Source organism: Podarcis cretensis (genome assembly GCF_951804945.1).
Source record: "Podarcis cretensis genome assembly, chromosome: 13".
Classification (NCBI taxonomy): Eukaryota; Metazoa; Chordata; class Lepidosauria; order Squamata; family Lacertidae; genus Podarcis; species Podarcis cretensis.
In genome coordinates, this window is record NC_137182.1 from 17,725,497 (window position 1) to 17,747,530 (window position 22,034).

The following is a 22,034-nucleotide window of genomic DNA, read 5'->3' on the forward strand; positions in this document are numbered from 1 at the left end:
AGTTATGAACCACTCCGTAACCTTTGTAAGATGGGATCTTTTACCAAACCTTTCATGCCTCCCCCTTCTCCTTCAAGAAACCTGGGTCCTGTAGGTTTGAGAGGGTGCTGACAATTGTGCTACCCATTGTCACAGAACCATGGGTCCTGGAATGCTTTGAGCCGGGTTGAGGATATGACAAAGCAATTAAGCTCATGGCCTAGTATGACAATAAATATTTATTCAAGCCTATTGAAAGCTCTTAAAATGGCCTGCAGCAGACACAACTGCTAAGCTGCTACTGTCTCCGTTGACATTTGTGCCACATGGGAAAACTATGCAGCTAAATTGTCTTCAAGGCCTGACTGAAGTACAAAAATTCAGCATGCATTGAAAAGAAAAGCTTTGCCTGCTGAAAACTTGAATTTCCTACAGCTATTCTGAGGTGTAGGAGTCTTGCCCAAAGAAGAAAGAGCTGGCCAACCTGTCAGCACTTTTTGTTGCTTCTTCTTCTCAGGCTGAGCAACCATACTCCTGATTTAGCAAGGACACAGCTGCCCTGACCTTACACCCTCATCAGAGCAGTAGCGAAACTTCTTAAGAGCTTTTATAACCTACAATAGTTCGGAATAAAGGGAACAAATTTAGAATCTAGTTGCAGAACACAACCAAAGTTTGGGAACAACCGACAAACTTTTATTAGAAAAACGGTTAAGAGGACAGCAACAAGGCACCTACTGCCATCTTTATTGCAACTGCACACAATACACTGGGTTGTATGCAGCCAGGATTCCAAGATGGCAGCAGGCGCAGACAAAATGGCCGCCGCTGTTGCCTAAAATCTGTCAGGAATTCTAACATCATCTCCCTTGCTCTGCTGTCCCTGTTATAAAATGGAGGCACAGGGATGTGGGGTAAGGAATAGGGAAATATCAAAACTGAAAGAAAGCTGGCGATCTTGCCACCCTGTTCCTCCTTAGCACTAAATCCTTGCAGTTAATTTAGTCAGAGACAAATCAGAAAAAACCACCCCTCACTTCAATGGAAGGGTGTTAATGTGCATGTCTCACAAGCCGTTTTTTAAAAATAGTAAAACTGGCTTTACTCATTTCTAGAGTTGGGGATCTTGCAGCCCCCGTGGTATTGAGGCTTTCACCAACACCACGTGCCCACGATGGTGTTTGCTTCCCAGAATGGAGATCAGCCAAGGAAAAAAAAAATGGCGAGAGGCTACGTAGAGCTCGTCATCTGTCTCTTGGACAGTAACAACCACAGCAGTTAGGGGGGCTATTACAGCTCACTGCATTTTTCAGTGTGGATACAGCTCCCTAAAGAAAAATATATGGTAAGGCCCAGCCCTGTGTTTCAGATTTAAAGTATTTTGCAAGCCCTGAATAATCCCATTCCAGAGGTTTTGGGACTAAAGGATTAGAGTAAAAAACAAAACAAAAACAAAGAGAAGCAATGGGGAATGTTTGCAGGAGGAAATGTGTTAAGTGTTGGAAGAGTTAACTCTCACATAAGACCCAGAAATGGTCAAGCCTTTCTGGAACTCAATTGCAAAAAAAAAAAAAAAAAAAAAAAAAAAACCACCACTGACATGCCACATCCAACACTGAACAAGGTAGTGGAGCTGCAATCTTTTCAGGCTGCAGATGTTTTTGAATTCTCCCCCCCCCCTAAATTTACTGGGGAGAACTTTGCTACATGCAGGGACGTTTTTTATTTGTTCTTTAGTGTGGGGGAGTATTTAAAAAAAAATGCATTTCTCCATCTTCCCTCAAGAGGTATCGCAGTCCAGAATTTTTCCACCTCATTTATCTCCACCAACGCGTAGGGCAAATGAAACAAACTGGTTGCAGTGAGTAAAAATGAAGATGCAAGACTGCTTGGAAGGGTACAGGCAGGAAGGATGAGTTTGTTTAATGTTCAGGTTGAAGTAGATGATCTGTTTGTATTCACTGGTGGCTCTGTAAGAGTTTACTGTAAAAAGTCAGCAGGTATGGTAGGTGGTTTGCAGAGCAGTTTTCAAGCAAAACAAGGGCATTTTTCTTACCCACTTTAAATCCAAAGTTGTCAACAGGTCTGCTCTCCTCTTTGACCTTTTAACAGGAGCTTGTCTGAACCCCCCCCCCCACAGCTGAGCATTTTCACAGCCTGAAGAGAAAACCATCATCACCTGCTATTGTCTGCTGCCGATCAAGTTAATGTTGAAACGCACAGATGCAAGGGGAAGCCAAAAAGTTGGCAACCCCTTGCATGCTTTGACTAGCAAGGCAGGTGATGGAAAGTTGCTCCCATGCCACCCTCCTTGCACTTAAATCTCCAGATTCTATCTCAGCCTAATCTTCTGAAGTAGGGCTGGCGGAACAAAAGTGGGCATCATCTATGAATTCAGAATCCTCAGAGGTAGGACAACACTTGTTGGAAGCCTCATGCAAATGACTCGAGAGACTGGAAACCCAGGTAGCACTTAAAAGAAACCCTGTAATGTGCGTGATTGTGTGTGAGGGAACAAGACTGCAAGCAGGGGTTATGTGTATGGCACATTTTTTGGTGGGGGTTGGGAAGGGAGTAGAGCTTGGAATAAACGGTGTTTGCTGTGCTTATGTTATGCTCCTTCCAAGATTTGCAGCTGAAGGAACTTGGGATTTTATTGATGTACGCAAGATGTCAAATCGGTGAGGAGGAGGCAAGCAGGACTAGCAAAGTGGACACTCGGGTTGCGAACGTGATCCGTGCGGGAAGCATGTTCACAACCCGAAGCGTTCACAACCTGCAGCGCCGCGCGTGCGCACGCGCGGGTTGCGATTTGGCGCTTCTGTGCATGCGCCAAAACCCGGAAGTAACCTGTTCCAGTACTTCCGGGTTCAGCATGATGCGCAACCCAAAATCGCACAACCCGAAGCGTCTTGTCACCCGAGGTATGACTGTATACGGAAAGAGAGCAGTCCTTATTCCCTACCCTTTTGGCTGCAGGGAGCCCAGACTGACTCATCTTAAAATTTCCAAGTCTGTCCTTTTAACATCTAGCAGTTGCTAAGCCGCCTTAAAAAATACCAGTTCCAGTTGCTGCAGAAATCCAGCAGGTATTTCTGAGAGTGTTGTTGCCCTCTGGTCCTGCCTGCTTGCTTCCTGTAGGCATCTTGCGAGAGCAGAATTCTGGGACTCGATGGGCCTGATCTAGCCGGGTTCCTTATGTAGGCACAGACTTTCCTGGCATAAACAAGCAGCAAAGAGGGAAAGCTGCACCTATTAAGAGTCTGCCATCACAACCTGGTCACAGAGGCGGCCAGTCAGCAGTCCCTTGGCCTAATCTTGTGTAGTCATTGAACTGATTTCAGAAGCCCTCAGGGGGCAACACAGGCAGCTCAGAACTACAACAAGAACGAGCAGTCCTTTCCTCAGCAGCCTGCTGGGTGAGGAGGGAGACAGAGAGAGAAGCAGGGTCAGAAAAAGGAGGAAAGAAGGACAGAAAGGAAAGGATGCGGCAGAAAGAATGGTTAAAAGCGGTGCACCCACTTTTGGCCACATCCACTCCTGTCTTCTGCTCCGCCCACTGCCATTACATGGTCTGATTACATCAGAAGCAAGGCATCCCTTGACGGATTAGAAGGCTGCCCGCGCACCCGCCATTCAAACAATACTGGAGCAGATAGGTAACCTTATCTCCACGTTTTCGCTCCTCTCCTTTCTAGTTTTGCCCCAAAAGAAAAACTTAATAGAAATACACTTAAGCAATGCATTTGTTTGGTTCCCGTCACACGTTTTGGGATTCCTTAATATAGAATTCAGCTTCCTCGATTTGGCAAGAGAACACACAAAAATCCAATGGGGGGGGGCAGGGTGTGCGCCTGGAAGCGGCAGAACAAAAGGCCCGAGTCGATGGCACGGTTCCTGCTCATGACAATTTTGTTGCAGATGGGATGCCTGAGGAAATAGAAGGGATTCAGTAAATGGTGTGGTGTGTGGTGGTTGTCTGGAAAGGCAATCGTTGCAAGCACTAACTCCCTGATTTTGGTATGTCCAAACAGGATCTCAGTTAAATAGTTCTCAAAAAAGGGGAGGGGGGAAAAGAGCAAAGGTACAAAATGTGTAACAAAATAGGTTTGCGTCTGTAGGTTCAGTCTCTTTAACTCAGGAAAGGGAGTTAGTGAGCTTCTGGCCCCGCAAAGTAGGGGAAGAGGCACCAAACGGGAGTGCTTTTTTAAGAAAACAACAACGAAGCCCAATCCCAGAGTCCTTTCTCTTTTAAAGTTCCTCGTGTTTAACTTGATCCTCGTCTGATTTCAGCTTCAGTTCCTCTGCTGTGATCTTCCCATCCTTATTCCTGTCTTGGTTTTGGAACATGTCATTGACCACTTTTTCCGGGTCAGGGCCTGGCATGAGACGACCTTTGCCTTCAGCGATCTGAGCTTTGATGAACTCTGAGAACTGCAGAGGGGGGGGAAAAGAGAAAGCAGGGAAAAGATAAGCCATTTCCACTGGGAAGGGTGTGTGTGGCATATGCATTCAACAACATGGGAAACACCATTTCAAGGCATCCCAGCTCCTATGTCTGGCTTCCTTTATATCAGTCTCTTAACTTTCATTTGCCTACTGCTTGCCATTTTTCAAGGTTGAGCAAGATGCTGGACTGATGGAAAAAAACACACATTAACTTGAGTGGCTCTAGATGACAATGCAAGAGAGGGACAAGACAACTGGAAAAGGGCTGCAGCGTTCACAGGCTGTGCCCTCTGCAGCAAGACGAAGGAAAACCAGGTCCTTAATTGTGTTGGGTGTTTCCATGAGTATAAAAGGCTCTCTACTGCAAAAGTTATATGGGAACACGAAGGAACCACCAGATGATGGGGCTTAAATGCATGACCCTACAACCCTTTTCTACCCAAGTTGCTCCCTCACGTCTGTAACACCTTAAAAGGGCCCACATCTCACTGCAAGTTATAACCAAAATATTTAGCATCTGCTACACATAGCTGCCCTTGCTTCCTCTAGCAACCCAATAATGTACAGATTGTTTTTGGGTGTGTGATGTAACGTTGCATTTTTTATTTCATCATCATTGCAGAAGGGAAAGGACTTCTACAGATGATTTGTTAATTGTTTTATATGATTTATGCTGTATTTGTGATGTTTTGTTACACTGTTGTTATTTATTGTTTGTAAGCCACTTTGAGGTTCATATGAATGAAAAGAAGCATAGAAATACCAAAAAATCAAACCAAAACAAACAAACAAACAAACAAACAAACAGTCAATGGGAAGTAGGCCAACAGTGTTAAATCAATTGGTCAGTTAGTTTAAAAAAATTAAAAAGCTTTTCAGTTGACTGATATGGTACTCCTGGTTAACCGGCCAACCAATTTTCTAAAAAGAAAAAATATTTTCAATGCAGTGCTTATACAAACTGCAAATGGTGAGCACCATCATATAGGCAGGGGTGTCTCTTCTAAGATAATGCCTCCCGAGACAACACACATGTGCATCTTCTTAAAATAAAAAGTTTGCTCTTTGCTCCAAGATATTGTTTTTACCCGTATACATATGGAATAAATTTTCCCTATTAATTTACTAAAACTCGAACAACTAACTATAGGGTAGGTGCTCTTACTCTGGTGGAACGAACAGTTAATACAAATGGATCCAGCCATGGATCCTGTCTCCTCCCCAGTTCAGATCCTTCAGTACCAGCTGCACCCTTTCTAATATGGAATGCAAAATCTCACCTCCTCAGGTGGGACTTCACCATCCTTGTTGAGATCCATGGCTTCAAACAGATTTTCTGGTAGGTCGCTGTGCCAGACAAACAGGTATCCTTCTGGAACTCCTGGCTCCCGGTGTAGCAGCTCTAACTCAAAGTAGAGAACGGCACTGCCAGGTACACCCTGGGCTGAAAAAGCAAGGTGCACATATCAAGAGGGCGAGCTCATCCACAGAGGCACTGGCTAGGCAGCAGTGACCCAGAGTCAAACCTAGGAGAAACCTATTGACAGGAAGTGACCTCGCTTCTTGAGAGGAAGTGATATCAGAGGGTTTAGCTACTATTTCTCCTCCTCCTCATTCTTTAATGGCATCAGAAGGCCATATAAGGAGCTGTATTACCACCACCTATAATGTTATTACTCCTAAATTATAATCATGAATTCAATTCATATAGCCTAGTTTCTCACAAGAACTTCTATAAAACCTGGACCTCAAAATATTTTTGTCCTGAAGCACAGCTCCTGTGATAAACCGACAATACCCATGTCAAGTTTGAACTACTCTTTCTTAGCATTTGGGCTCTGTAAATATTGGCTACAAATCATGCCTAGTGATGAATAGCAAAAAAGTTTCTATATGTTCTGTGCTAAAAGATAATTGTACAACTCTACAAAAGGCGATGCAAATTATGCTAAGTTGCGTGTTGCCTTGCGTCATTTATTTTCCTGCTAGTCACAGGGAAGACCACTCCGTCCTACTCTGGCTTCTGAGATTTTACCAGGCAATGCATGCACAGACTTCCAACTGTATTTGTGCAGCCTTAGGAGCTAGAAAGTCACTTTAGGGAAAAAGAAAAAAAACCCCAAAAAACAGAAGGGACTGTCCGGTTGCTGAACCCTGAGTCCAGTATCCATTTCTTCTGCCGTCTCTGTGATGTAGACTCTGAAAACAGCTGCCAGAGGCATTGCCCACAACCTTACCTCCACTTTCGCCATGACCCAAATGGGGAGGAACGATGACGGAACGTTTTTCCCCCACGCACATGTTGAGCAGGCCACTGTTCAGACCTTCAATTATCTTGTTGGTCCCCAGCGTGGCTTCTTGAGGGCTTTCATAGTCATGGCTGTCAAGCAGGAAAACAGGGAGATCATTGGAATCCTTGGAAATATGATCTGCAGGAATCTCAGAAGTGTGTCTGGGGACCTCTTCCCCAGAATTCTGCTCTTAAGAAAATCATACACACACACACACACACACACACACACACTGATTGGCATATATATTTATTTTGCATAATTTACTTTGCTACTCTCAGGTTTCAGTGAATTCTGATCCTCTCACGGCAGACAGCCAAGGAAGCTCTTACCGAGTCTTTATTCAATACTGACAGAGAGAGGCCTCTGTACGCTGCCTCTTAGGTCAATGGCGTTGCTCCAACTGAGCTCCTCCCCCCTCCCTTCCCCTTATGCTGGCTGCCAGGGGCTAATTGTCTCTGAGTCCTTTGCTCTTCCACTTTCAATGCATGCCGGGTTCTGGGAGAAGGGGGGTCAGAAATGCTCTCCAGTGATAACGCGTCAGCTGGCTGCTCTGGCCCTGTCTCCTTCTCTTCTCCCAGCACCTCCCAACTCTTCTGTTCACCTGTCTCTGAGCTGTGACCTTCCTCAAACCACTGCTGGAAGCCACATGACCCGGAAGCTGTACGCCGGCTCCCTCAGCCAATAAAGCGAGATGAGCACTGCAACCCCAGAGTCGGCCACAACTGGACTTAATGGTCAGGGGTCCCTTTACCTTTACCACTCTGTGAGGCACTGACTTAGCCCCAAGGTCACCCAGTGAGCTTCACAGCTGAGTGGGGATTTGAACTCTGGTCTCTCTGGTCCTAGTCTGACACTTGTAACCAATATACCACACTGGGAAGCAACGGTGAAATGGCCCAAAGGAGGCCAGGTGAGTGCTGCTGCCCCATCAGGCCGTCCACTACTTCCCTTTAGGTTACTCTGTGATAAGGCAATGTAGGTATTTGTTGACATTTAAATTCCTGCTTTGCAGGGGGTTGGGACCAGATGATCCTTGGAGTCCCTCCCAACTCTACAATTCTATAAGCTAAACTCTAAGCAAAAGACTCACGAGGAGAAGAGTTTGGTGCCATCCAGGAGGGAGCAGTTGTAATGGTAGCGGACAAAGTCCCTGTCTTGGGTGGTGACGTTGCAGTCCGCAGGCCGGTGGATAGTCTGTATTTCCACAGGGTCTGCGGGATTGTGGAAATCGATGACGTGGACGTCAAAGATGAGCACAGCCGAGCCAGGAATCTTGTTCCCTAGAGGACAATAAGGACAGAGACCTCTTTTTTGGGGGGTTTAAAGAGTGAGGATGCAAATACACAAAAGTCCTCCAAGGGTCACAGCTGATTCAAGGAAATTTGAAACCTCTAGTCGCAGCATGGAGTATGTCTCTGGGATCTCTTGCCAATGTCCCAGAATACATTCGGGGGCCATTACTTCCATTTTTTTATGTTTCGTTGTTTGGCCCAGTGTTTTCAGCCTTTATACCTTCTGGGTAAAGGGACCCCTGACCATTAGGTCCAGTCGTGACCGACTCTGGGGTTGCGGCGCCCATCTTGCTCTATATGCCAAGGGAGCCAGCGTACAGCTTCCGGGCCATGTGGCCAGCATGACTAAGCCGCTTTTGGCGAACCAGAGCAGCGCAAGGAGTGGTACCTATTTATCTACTTGCACTTTGAAGTGCTTTCGAACTGCTAGGTTGGCAGGAGCAGGGAACGAGCAATGGGAGCTCACCCCGTCATGGGGATTCGAACCGCCGACCTTCTGATCAGCAAGTCCTAGGCTCTGTGGTTTAACCCACAGTGCCACCCACATCCCAACACCTTCTGGGAGCCCTCCCCAAATCAACCTTTGTTTTCTTTGCATACGAAAGCCAAAGCGACATTGGTGGATTTGTGTGGCCACTCAAACCCAGCAGAGATTTCAAAGCTGGGGGGCTGGTTTGTAGATATAAGCCTTCAAAGGGTTCCGCTGAGGGGCTCCCCACACACCTCAACCTGTTCGCTCTACTTACCTGCCCCAGTTTCTCCATAGGCCAAGTGGGGCGGGATAATGACTCTTCTCCTTTCACCAATACAGACTCCTTGAAGCCCTTGGTCCATTCCTGGAATAATGTAGCCTTTCCCAATGTAAGTGTCGTAGGTGTGGTTTCGTGAATAACTGGAATTGGAGAGAGAGAATCCGCGGGGAAGAAGTGTCTTACAAACTGACGTTACAGCAGAGCCTGAAGTTTTCCCCTCCAGATTTCTTAAACTGTGGCTGAGCCCATCCAGACACAGACCGAAAGAGCAGGGCGAGACACGAGCTCTGTGGATCCGATATGCTGGAAAGTGAGAATATGTCATCTTCCCACTTTGGCAAAAACTTACTGGGCAAGGTTCAGGCCACTGATAGCCTAAGTAACGGAAGGACTTCCAGGTCTCGCTGCTCAGTCTGCGCTTTGAGCTGGCTCTGTTCACAATTCCTCTCTCTCTCTATATATTATATTAATTTTTATTGGAATAACCCCCCAATGCACAATCCACCCTCATAAAACGTGAACATAACATACAGTGAGCATAACATAAAACAATACAAACAACCAAATAAAAGACTTCCTTTATCCTGTATCTGGCCTCCTTATTTACTTCTTATAAGCCGTTTCCTTTATGAATAATTATTAATAATTTTCTAACTTAAATATCCACAAAGTCTCCTGCAGACATTAATTGAAACAAGTCCAGGTATGTATTTTAGGGCAATGTTTTGTGAAGTATTCTCTGCATTTCCCCCATGCTTTTTGAAACTCTAGTGTGATCTCTTAATTGCCTCTGTTAATCTAGCCAGTTCAATATACTCTTAACAGTTTATCTTGCCATTCCGTTTTTGTTGGCACAGTTTCTTTTTTCCAGTTTTTAGCAATTAGGATCCTTGCCACTCCTGTGGCACAGAGGAGTATTTTCTGATCTTCTCTTGCTATACCTGTGTCCATTATCCCTAGTAGAAAAGCTTCTGTATTTTTCATAAAGTTATACTTAAACATTTTTTTAACCTTGTCATATACTGTGTTCCAGAAGTTTTTGACTTTTTCACAGGTCCACCAAGCATGTATAAGTGTCCCCTCTGCACACTTCCTCTATATTTTAATCCTCTTCTCACCTTCCCCTGTCCTGTTCTGCCTTTGATAGACTCCTTCTAGGCTAGGGATATAAAGGGCGTTGTTTTCTGTTCTGCCTTGCATCTGTTGCACACCCTGCCTGGGACAGCTCAGTCGGTAGAGAGTGAGACTCTTAATTTCAGGGTTGTGGGTTCAAGCCCCACATTAGGCAAAAGATTCCTGCATTGTGGGGGGTTGGACTAGAAGACCCTCGTGGTCCCTTCCACTTCTACAATTCTATGATTTCTGTTCCAATGCAATTAAAGTTCTGTGAAAATGACATTATTCAGCCCGCTGTTCACTGTGGCCAAATATAACAATGTAATTGACAATGTAATTAACTACATTATTATTGCATAATTTCAAGAGGGAGGAGGAGATATTAAATAACACAATGAAAAAAATGATTATAGAAAATTGGAGACTGGGGAATGGCGGCTGTGAATACTGATCATAATCACCTGCCTGGTTTCTATTTCAGGTAGAACTTCCCATTTTGACGGAATTTCCCAACAACCCTATTCTAGAAAAAACTGAACTTCTGGTTATGTTAACCTAGCCATACAAAGAATACTGAGAAATGACAGCTTGGTGGAGAAGGGAAGGGAAGATGGCAGCACTTTCTTATCAATGACAGCTGCATTTCAGTCCCCGTTACCTGGAATCAAAGAGGGTCCCGTCCATCAAGGTGCCATTATAATGGTACCGCACAAAATCTCCGGTCACAGCCTTGCGCTTGCAAGACGCTGGCACTTCCAAGTGCTCCAGGGAGATGCCGTCTTTTGGGTTGTGCAGGTCCACCAGGAGAACATCAAAAACCAGGGAGGCTTGAGGGGGGATAACAGTGCCTGAGAAAAGGAAAAGAGAACCAGCTCAGGTGGCCAGGTCAAGTGGAGGAACACTTTAAACCACCCCATTTTTTAGAGGGGACGCCAGCTAATCCGCTTTTGAAATACCATTCCTTTCTTCAAGAGCGCTGTACGGCAAAGTGTGCTAAGCTTGCGGTTTCTGCCATTTGTGATAAATCCACAATTGAATGTAGCTAACTTCAGCCCACAAAAGTTATGGCTTTGAGGCTTTTAGTTCTGGGGTCCCCAACATGGTGCCAGTGAACGTCATGGTACCCTCAGACACCCCTCTCAGTGCCCCCCACAGCCCCACACCAGTACATTCTTTTTTATATTTGTAGGGTTTTGTTTGGCTTTGTGAAGAAGAGTTTGGATTTGATATCCCGCTTTATCACTACCCGAAGGAGTCTCAAAGCGGCTAACATTCTCCTTTCCCTTCCTCCCCCACAACAAAAACTCTGTGAGGTGAGTGGGGCTGAGAGACTTCAGAGAAGTGTGACTGGCCTAAGGTCACCCAGCAGCTGCATGTGGAGGAGTGGGGAATCGAACCCGGTTCACCAGATTACGAGTCCACCGCTCTTAACCATTACACCACACTGGCTTGTGAGCTGTTGTATAGTTGGGAGGGGTTTGTCTGTGTTTTGGAGGTGTTCACTTGTGTGTGTGCTTTGCAAGGAGGGTGGCTGGTGCACGCGCCCACCCTTGCATTTCCAAATGTGCCCCCCAGGCCTTGAAAGATGGAGGACCCCAGTCTTAAACATTAGTGCATAGCCCCTTGGCAGACACCATGTTTTTAAAGACATCTCTGTGTGTGGATGCTTTAGCTGAGATCCCTGCATCACAGGGAGTTGGACTAGATGACCCTCAGGGTCCCTTCCAACTCTACAATTCTACGAATTCTTGTTCCTCATCACCAAGTTTTTGTACAGGAGCTCCTTGTATGTATGCAAAAACGTACATACATTCTTATGTAAGCGGGACCCTTGAGATCTGCTAGCAGGTACAATCCTATTCCCCCCCCCCCAAAAGATATTTATTTCTAAGTACAATAAAGTCTTATTGTCCTTTTTTTTTTGAAAGAAACAAAGAAAGAATTGATTTGTGGATTTCTTTGACACAGAATCTGAGGTGATTTCTTGCATACTTTCAGAATAATAATAATATTTAAATTTAAATAATATAAATTTAAATTCTTCTGCAGATATGTAATAATAATAATAATAATAATAATAATAATAATAAAATATTTATACCCCGCCCATCTGGCTGGGTTTCCCCAGCCACTCTGCGGCTCCCAACAGAATATTAAAAATGCAATAAAATATAACACATTAAAAACTTCCCTAAACAGGACTTCCTTCAGATGTCTTGTAAAAGTCAGATAGTTGTTTATTTCCTTGACATCTGGTGGGAGGGGGTTCCACAGGGCGGGTGCCACCACCGAGAAGGCCCTCTGCCTGGTTCCCTGCAACCTCACTTCTCGCAGTGAGGGAACCGCCAGAAGGCCCTTGGAGCTGGACCTCAGCGTCCAGGCTGAATGATGTGGGTGGAGATGTTCCTTCAGCTATACTGGGCCACAGCCATTTAGGGCTTTTAAGGTCAGCACCAACACTTTGAATTGTGCTCAGAAAAGTACTGAGTGAATACAGTTCACCTTGTGGTTCAGATTCACAATTTCTTGACCACCTTACCGTAGCCTTTCTCTCCGTAGGCCAGGAACGGGGGGATCACTATTTGTCGTTTCTCTCCAGCACACATGCCTAGCAGGCCCTCGTCCATCCCTTTGATCAGCCAACCTGAACCCACGTAGGTGTCATAAGTACTGTCTTTTCCATAGCTGGGAGACAGGTGAGGATGGAGAAAGGGAAAGAGACATCAGGCAAGGAAGTGGTTCGGAGAAAACAGCGCCACCTTCGCAGCACAGCACTGGTCAAAAACAGCCACTCACTAAAAGGTAAAAAAACAAAAAGGTAAAGGACCCCTCCAGTCAAAGGTGACTATGGGGTTGCAGCGCTCATCTTGCATTGAGGCCGAGGGAGTCGGCGTTTGTCCACAGACAGCTTTCCAGGTCATGTGGCCAGCATAACTAAACCACTTCTGGCGCAACGGAACACCGTGATGGAAATCAGAGTGCATGGAAACGTCATTTACCTTCCCGCCACAGTGGTACCTATTTATCTACTTGAACTAGTGTGCTTTCGAATTGCTAGGTTGGCAGGAGCTGGGACAGAGCAACGGGAGCTCACCACCATCACGCAGATTCAAACTGCTAACCTTCTGATCAGCAAGCCCAAGAGGCTCAGTGGTTTAGACCACAGCGCCACCCGCTCCTCATCTTATTCTTATTCTACATCAGGCTTCATCAACCTTGGCCCTCCAGATGTTTTGAGACTACGATTCCCATCATCCCCGACCACTGGTCCTGCTAGCTAGGGATCATGGGAGTTGTAGGCCAAAAACATCTGGAGGGCCGAGTTTGAGGAAGCCTGTTCTACATTGTTCTTAATCACTGCATTTAACTGCAATTAACACCACTACCGGAGATCCAGCATCTTTGACCGGACAGCTGCTCTACCTATTACACAGAACGAGAGTCAACTTAAAAACATAATCCTAAATGCATCTTTGAATCCTGTGGCTGGAATCCCCCTTCTGTTTTTTAAACCACCAGCAGCCTTGGAAGGGTAGGGGTCAATCCAGTTCGGGACTGTAGCCAAGGGACTGCTATAATTGCAACTGCAATGACATTATTTTGCTGTCTTTCACTCTCTGTACCAAACCTCTGAGCCAAAACATGCCATCTCCCCTTCAGCACATCCTACCTGGAGTCAAAGGGGGTGCCGTCGAGAAGTGTGCCGTTGTAGTGGTAGCGCACGAAGTCAGAGTTCTCCACTGTGCGGTTGCAGCGCTGCGGCTTGGAGACGGTGGTGATCTGCAGCTTGTCTTCTTTGTTCCAAATGTCAAGTAGGATGACATCAAAGTAGAGGGTGGTGTCCGGGGGAATCAGGCCAGCTATGGGGTTGAAAACGAGGAACGACCATGGAGACCCAAACGACAATTCTCAGGGGGACTGAGAGGACACCACAACCACTGCCCCTTCGCCAATGGCACCAGGCCATTCAATACACTGGTACCTCAGGTTACATACGCTTCAGGTTACATACGCTTCAGGTTACAGACTCCGCTAACCCAGAAATAGTACCTCGGGTTAAGAACTTTGCTTCAGGATGAGAACAGAAATCGTGTGGCGGTAGTGGGAGGCCCCATTAGCTAAAGTGGTACCTCAGGTTAAGAACAGTTTCAGGTTAAGAACGAACCTCCAGAACGAATTAAGTACGTAACCTGAGGTACCACTATTTATCTATTTCTATACTGCCATCCATCTGTGTGGCACTTTACCAAGTACAGGAAATGCATAAAATGGAGGAGAAAAGAGTGGTGGATGGGGAAGCCATGTAAAGCGAAACGGGTGGAACTGGAAATGACAAGAAGTAGGGAAGCTCAAGCGTATTTGGAGGCGGGAAACAACTTCTCAGTATAGAGCTCAGGGCCTTCCAAAACCCCAAAACGTATTTTATATAATTGACTTTTTATTTCTATTATTTGTATATCATATTGTTGCTTTATTACTATGGCCGATGGCTGATGCAAATAAAGAAGAAGAAAAAGAGTTTGAATTTGATATCCCGCGTTATCACTACCCGAAGGAGTCTCAAAGCGGCTAACATTCTCCTTTCCCTTCCTCCTCCACAACGAACACTCTGTGAGGTGAGTGGGGCTGAGAGACTTCAAGAAGTGTGACTAGCCCAAGGTCAGCCAGCAGCTGCATGTGGAGGAGCGGAGACGCGAACCCGGTTCCCCAGATTGCAAGACTACAGCTCTTAACCACTACACCATGCAAGATTCATTCATTAATTCTCAGGGCCTTGCAATGCAGTACAGTGCTATCCTTGCTATGGCTAGCTCAGTCGGTTAGAGCATGGTGCTGACAATGCCAAGGTTGCAGGTTCAATCCCCGTTAAGCGACAGCTGCTTATTCCTACATTGCAGGGAGTTGGACTAGATGATCCTCAGGGTCCCTTCAAACTCTTATGATTCTCCTGCCCCCATGCTAGGATCTAATTGATCAGATCACTGTGCACACTCCCTGGCATTTTTGTTTTTTTTTTAATGTGTCCTTAAAGGCACAGATATGCAGCTAACATATTGTCAGGCTTAGGCCATGCCTGTCAACCCTGGACTCTTGCCACTCACCCACGCCGATGCTGCCGTAGCCAAGATGAGGGGGCACAATGAGGTGCCTTCTCTCGTTCACACACATCCCCTGCAGGCCTCTGTCCATGCCGGTGATGAGCCGCCCCACGCCAGCCACGCCGGCCACTGTGGCACCCCGATCATAGCTGGAAAGGGAAGAAGGCATTGATGGAAGGGATGAGCAGAAACAACAAAAATGGAGCAAAGAGAACTCTAAAATGGCCAGATAAAATGATGTGTGGTCATGGCCACTGGCTTAGATTGCTTTAAAGGGGACTGGACCAATTCACGGAGGATGAGATGATCAAAGTCTACTAGCTATGGCTCCAGGCAAGCTCCAGGTTCTCAGGCGGCATATTGGCAAATGCCATTTGCTGGGGAGCAACACTACACAGTGGTGTGGTGTGGCACTGTGGGTTAAACCACAGAGCCTAGGACTTGCCGATCAGAAGGTCGGCGGTTTGAATCCCCGTGATGGGGTGAGCTCCCGTTGCTCGGTACCTGCTCCTGCCAACCTAGCAGTTCAAAAGCACATCAAAGTGCAAGTAGATAAATAGGCGGGAAGGTAAATGGCGTTTCCGTGCGCTGCTCTGTTTCGCCAGAAGTGGCTTAGTCATGCTGGCCACACGACCTGGAAGCTGTACGCCGGCTCCCTTGGCCAATAAAGCGAGATGAACGCCACAACCCCAGAGCCAGCCATGACTGGACCTAATGGTCAGGGGTCCCTTTACCTTTAACACCACATGAAGGTAAGGTAAAAGGTAAAGGACCCCTGGATGGTTAAGTCCAGCCAAAGGTGACTATGGGGTTGTGGTGCTCATCTTGCTTTCAGGCCTAGGGAGCCGGCGTTTGTCCACAGACAGCTTTCCGGGTCATGTGGCCAGCATGACTAAACTGCTTCCAGTGCAACGGAACACCGTGATGGGAACCAGAGCACATGGAAATGCTGTTTACCTTCCCGCCACAGCGTACCTATTTATCTACTTGCACTGGTGTGCTTTCGAACTGCTAGGATGACAGGAGCTGGAATGGGAATGGGAGCTCACTCCATCGCAGGGAATCAAACCGCCAACCTTCTGATCAGCAAGCCCAAGAGGCTCAGTGGTTTAGACCACAGTGCCACCCACATCCCCTGGAACACCAGGTGAGGGCTGTGGCTCTCATATCCTGGCTACAGGCTTATCCCATCTGTGTGGTTGGCTGGCAACTGTGAGAAACAGGATGTTAGACTAGCTAGGTCACCCTTGGCCAACTACCAGATGTTTGGCACTACAATTCCCATCAGGCCCAGCAACAATTCTGGCCAATTCAGAGGCAAAGTAAGTTTGTGTGGCATGGTCGAAGTGGAAACACGTCTCCCTGAGTTCACTTTGAGGCCTGGCCTGGCTGTTCCCTCCTCAGAGTGGACCTCGTGGAAAACTATTTGAGAACCAGAGCTTAAGGCTGAAAAGCAGCATTGTAGTATAAAAACTCCCCACAAACTCTTCCTGTAACTGTTGAGGGAGCAAAAAGGAAAAGAAATCTTGCTGGCTTCAAGATGCGCTTGGATACATTTACGAAAACTATTTTAGGACCGATTCAATTATTTACCCAAATTGCACCGCAACAGCAGAAACCACCTTTTTTTAACAAAACTATGCCCTGAAGCAAGGAATGTGGGTGTATGCCCGTTTTAGTAAGGCAGAGATTCCGTAAAGTTTTGCTGAGGAGGAAAAAAACCCCCAAACCTCCCAAACTACTCCAATTAGCAGGGAGAGAAGCAAATGAAACCCGATCTCCAACTTCCTTTCAGTCAGAAAAGGAGGAGCAGAATAGTCTGATCCTGCACTCTGAATTCGCCAAGAGGATCAGCCTGCATGTCATGATATAGGGGAGGAAAGGCAGTTAGCACCGAGGTTTCAAATCAAGACCAAGTTTTCTTCCAGATCTCTAGAAAACTGGATCCAGGCATTTTATAGGACTGCTGCTTCCAGTGTGTGCATTTTGGACGGGAAAAGGAGTCACCGTCCTTAGTTGCAAAATCCAGCCTTTTAAAATGCATAAGCAGCTGCAGCCTCATGCAGATGACACGTCTACAGCCCAAACAGCAGATCCCATCATGGACGCCATCTCCTCCCCCAGCCTATAGCAGCTCACTGCCTGCCCCCTTCCTTCCGACACACCGCTATCTTGCTTCGTAGCTCAACCTGGCTCTGTGGGCAGTGAGGTTTGATGCTCGAGACACGATTTCAAAATGCCCTAATAGTTTTGTTATGGTTCAGTCTAATATACCTTAGGATGTGCCAGCTAAATTACACATAGATTCAGCGATGCTGAACCAAGGGATAATGTAATAGCAAAGGACAGGGGTTGTTGCATCCATTCCCAGTCAAACAATTTGTCTTTTGATGCAAGGGAACTACCAGAAAAGTGAGTGAGTGTTCCTTATTTATTAAGGGAGTTCGGACGCATGACAGGTTTAACTAAAAGTTCCACATCTTTATTTTTTTCAGTTTTAAAATGAAGCCTGCAGAAGTTCAGATCTAAAACATCCTTACGTGAAAACGTCCTACTTTGGATGTGTTCCCTTCTCCCTCTTAAAATTTATTTTATCAATTCTGTCCTTATTTGAATTTCTCTTTACTATATCATGTAGAATGTTGGGCTGCAATTTGGTTTGATCCGGCAAAGGAATTCTTACACAGATGACTTTAACTTTCCTTTCCTTTGACGCCCCCCATATGCACCCTCAAATTCTGCTCCAGAGGGTTGGGAGAAGATTTTGGGGAAATGGGGGGGGGGGGGGGAGAAGAGAAGGGAAGTCCAATTGCCTGAATGTGAATCCATGCATGCAACACTGGCTACAATTCTATGTTCAGAAATTCCAAATAGTGCACTGCGGTACTATGCTTGCAACCATGGAAAAAGAGTCCGTCCTTTAAAAAACAACCACCAGTCATTCAGCAACGATAATCTTTCCTTCTCTCTTTCTCTCCCTTGATACCCATTTACCTGGGGGAAAGTCCCACTGAACTCTATGGGACTTATTTCCAAGGATTGCACGGATGGAGAAGGGAGTGTCAAGGAGAGGTGCAAACTGAAGGTTTATTATCCTTTGATGTGATCTGATTTTATCATCTGTGGACTTGAGGAATGTGAGTTTTCACAGGAGCAGCCTGCAGCAAAAACAGGCCAGACCTAATAGAACGACGTCCATTTTGTCTTATTTCAAACACTTTGCCCTCCTCAAAACACTCCTTGCACCTCCTTACCCCCCACAATAATAATTGTTGTTTTTTAACAAGTTCCTGGGACTAAATCTCATTGTGTGGTCAGATTCCACAATGATATAACCTAAATTTAGCCGATGGGAAGAAATTATCTAAAGTATGTTTGCTAAGGCAAGGAAGGGTTTGTGGCCTGAGTTGCCCCCGCTTTCTCAGAGATTTTAAATGTCCCTTTCCTGAATATCCAGCATTTATGAATGGAAATCTCTAATTCTGATAAAAAGAAAAACATGTCAACAGTATTTTATCCAGTTCCCCCCAATGCTCCAGTTCCCCCCAATGCTCCAGTTCCCCCCTTTCCAATGCTCTGGTCACAGAGTCATGACCAATGTGTACTTTTAAATATATGCTTTTAATTAAACTATTTTAATTTGAAGCATTACATGCAATTCGTGTCCACCTTCACCCTTGCTTTGCTCCTCACCAGCGCCCCCACAAAATTCATTGCACGCCTGCCTAGGGTGGACCCCTTCTTTTTTCCAGACCTGGCTCTCTGAAAAGTCCACCCTGCACCCTTCTAGCCAGAAGCTGGCTTGGCAGCTGCAAACCGCTGTGCAAAAGCATCTGAAGTTATGCGAGGGATCAGCGGCTCCATATTTCTCTTTCCCCCCAGGCCCCAAAGAAAGGCAGAAGATAGAAGGCACATATGGCCAGAGGCATGCAATTCCTCTTGCAAGGGAGAGAGAGGGAAGGAAGGTTTCTTCTTGCTGGCGGGCTGTTGTTTTTTTAAAAGGAAGGGCTGTTTTTCTAGGTTGCATGCATGGCTATTTCAAAAGCGCAAAGATGAAACATTAAAACGTGGCTCTCCTGTCTCTCAACTTATGGGGGAATCTCCTAAGGGGAGGGGCAGGGACAGTGTTAGAAACTGAGATATGAAATCTAGGCACAATGGCACCTTAGGTTATGGATGCAACAACAGAATGTCTAGGCGCACTTTTTGATAATACAAAGCTGAAAATGAATGAACTGCAGCTAAAATATTATGCTCCTTTTCCACATGGTCTAGTCCTTCCCCGGCCCACCCCCTTAATATTCTTAAGAGGGTCTCTTCTCCAGTCCTCAGAAAGTAGGGGAGGCAGAAAAAGATCCTCCTTTCCTTCCACTCTGCAGTTTTACTCTGAAATCTTGCGCCCGGAACTCAGAAACCGCTTTGCTCATGAAATAATCCCATCGCAAAATGCGCCTAGAACAATCGGAGTTTCGAACACGGGGCGGGGAAGATCTTTTGCCACTCCTTAATTCCAATTTGCCGGGGGCTGCAGGTGAGCCACCACCTAACCCTTTGTCTCGGGATCAAAAGTCACAGGCCTGCCCTGCTGCGCATTTCTCAGCGAGGGAAACGAGCAGGGGGGAAAGTACCTGGAGTCGAACTTGGTGCCGTCCTGAAAAGTGCCATTGTAATGGTACCGGACGAAGTCGCCCATCTGGACTTCTCGCAGGCAGACTTTGGGGATGTAGTATCTGTCGATGACGACGTCCTCCAACGGGCCGGGGTCTCCCAAGCCGCGGACCCCCAGCAGGCTCAGCGCCAAGACGAGGCACAGCAAGCTCATGGTGATGATCTTCGACGGTGCGCCCTCGGGCAGGAAAAGGAAGGCTGGGCAGCTGCGCCTGGCGCTGGAAGCAGCCGAAGGGGGAGCCGACGGGGTGGGGGGTGGGAGGGAGAGAAGAGCAGAGGAGGCGCTTTCCTTAAAAAAAAGAAGAAGGAAAAAACCCGAAACGGAGGCCTGGAGGATTGCAAGCCAGCCGCTCCGATTTCTGTAGACGTGTAAAAAAGCGGCCTGCGGTTGGCTTGCAAAAAGGGATCGTGGCGGGATCCGATCGCTCTCAGCAGGCAGGGATTGCTTTGCAACCGATTTGGGAATGTGCGCGTGTTTCCCCCTCTTGCTTTTAGGCTTTTGCAGCAAAAACTATTTCAAAGCGTGTCCGGGCAGCCAGAAAAGCCCTGAGAAGAGAGGGCTTGCTTTTAAAAAGTTTTTTGGGGGGTTTTTTGGTTCGCCAGGTCCTAGTGCTTGTTGGTTACCCGACTGGAGAGTCGGATAAAAGTCCTGCTTACGTGGTCCCCGAGGGTGCGGTGGGGCAGGAACTGAGCTTTACTGTACAACATCCCATGGAGAACCCTCCCCCGGGACCGTTTTTTGGGTTGTTGTTTTTTTTTTGCACAAACTTAACTTTTGGAATGCGTTGCCTCAGTATGAACTGATGGCTTTGAAAGGGGTTTAAATAACTTTTTAGTGGGTATTGGGCATGAAAGCTAAATGGACAGACTGTACGTGTTCAGAGAACCAGCATATCAGATGCTGTTAGAAACAGTCTGGAGATGTGGATCTTTATAAAGACTTTATAGTTGCTTGGCCTGGTTTTTATTTTTTATTTTTTCCAGAGTTACTGCATTTCTCAAACCTATAATCTGAAAAGTGCCACGGACTGGATTTGGGCGCATTTTTGCCTAATGATTTGCCCGTGCAAATAAACTTATGTGAGCTAGAACAGACATTTGATTTTAAATCGGCTCCCTTTTTATCCGTTATAAACCGTTTTAACAAACTGTATAAGCGGGGGGGGGGGGGGAGCGACTCCAGGCTGCTTTCTAAAGCTTTCTCAACTACGTTGTGCATTCTTGATTTTTAGATGTTTGTTTTGTTGCTCCTCACTGTGCCTTACAAATACCCTAAAGCAAACCCACATCCAAAAATGCACTGTACAAAATAAAACCGGCATAAAACCAACACGACGACACTTCAATCCAGCAAGTCATCCTCAGCTATGACCCCGGCATTCATAAACATAGACAGGATTTATCCTGGGGGGGGGGGCATAACCTCAGTTAGATAAGTATTTTTTATTGATTTTTATTGATTTAGGGGGGCACCTGCACCTCCCTGCCCCCCCTTGGCTATGTCCATGTCACCGTTGAAAGCCAGCATAAAGAGGTAAAGTTGTAACAGTCCTTTTAAAAAATCCAAGAGCCATCCTAATTTTTGTGAGAAATCAGGTCCTCCCTTAAAGAGGGCACGTATTGCGGAGACCTGGAAACCGACACCCTGTGTTGTGGGTGGGTACGATTGGTCAGTCACACCACCCAATTGGTAGGTCCCTCGTAGCTGGGTGCAATCTGGCCAATGGGACGCAGTTCAAACGGTTCAAGGGACCTATTTATGCCCATGCACGTGACCCAGAGCTTCCTCTTTTGGCGCGTGCATTCGGAACACCTGCCCACCTCTCCCTGCTTTTAGGGCTTTGCGCTTGACCTTGCTATGCCGTCGTCTGTCGTCTGTCGTTGGGACGGGGCATGGCAGGAATTTCCCCCACTTGGCTGATTGGCGTAGCAAATTGTCACAACTTGTAAGGTTGCGGATAGGCTCTGGTTCAGGTGATAGGGATGGGGGAACGCTCTCGCCATCCCTATGTGAAGGGTACAGTGGTGCCTCGCAAGACGAAATCAATCCGTTCCGCGAGTCTCTTCGTCTAGCGGTTTTTTTGTCTTGCGAAGCAAGCCCATTGACGGCTTAGCGGATTAGCGCTATTAGCGGCTTTTAGCGGCTTAGCGGATAAGCAGATAAGCGGCTTAGCGGCTTAGAAAAAGGGGGGGGGGGGAGAAAAAAAACCCCGCAAGAACTCGCAAGACATTTTCGTCTTGCGAAGCAAGCCCATAGGAAATTCGTTTTGCGAAGCGCCTCCAAAACGGAAAACCCTTTCGTCTAGCGGGTTTTCCGTCTTGCGAGGCATTCAACTTGCGGGGCACCACTGTATTCTGTTAAAGGAATCTAGGGACTTGATGGTT

General features: G+C 46.6%; 1 protein-coding gene across 1 annotated transcript; it reads right to left on the minus strand.

The window, feature by feature from the left end:
• Positions 1 to 1,877: 1,877 nt before the first annotated feature.
• Positions 1,878 to 20,321, minus strand: FKBP10 (FKBP prolyl isomerase 10). Its single transcript, XM_079949658.1, has 10 exons — positions 19,610 to 20,321; positions 14,985 to 15,130; positions 13,553 to 13,742; positions 12,422 to 12,567; positions 10,541 to 10,730; positions 8,761 to 8,906; positions 7,813 to 8,002; positions 6,666 to 6,808; positions 5,709 to 5,872; positions 1,878 to 4,413 (listed from the first exon to the last, which is right to left on the minus strand). The coding sequence occupies exons 1-10, from the start codon at positions 19,801 to 19,803 to the stop codon at positions 4,231 to 4,233; spliced, it is 1,692 nt and encodes a 563-aa protein (XP_079805784.1). The 5' UTR covers positions 19,804 to 20,321; the 3' UTR covers positions 1,878 to 4,230.
• Between the last annotated feature and the right edge of the window lie 1,713 nt (positions 20,322 to 22,034).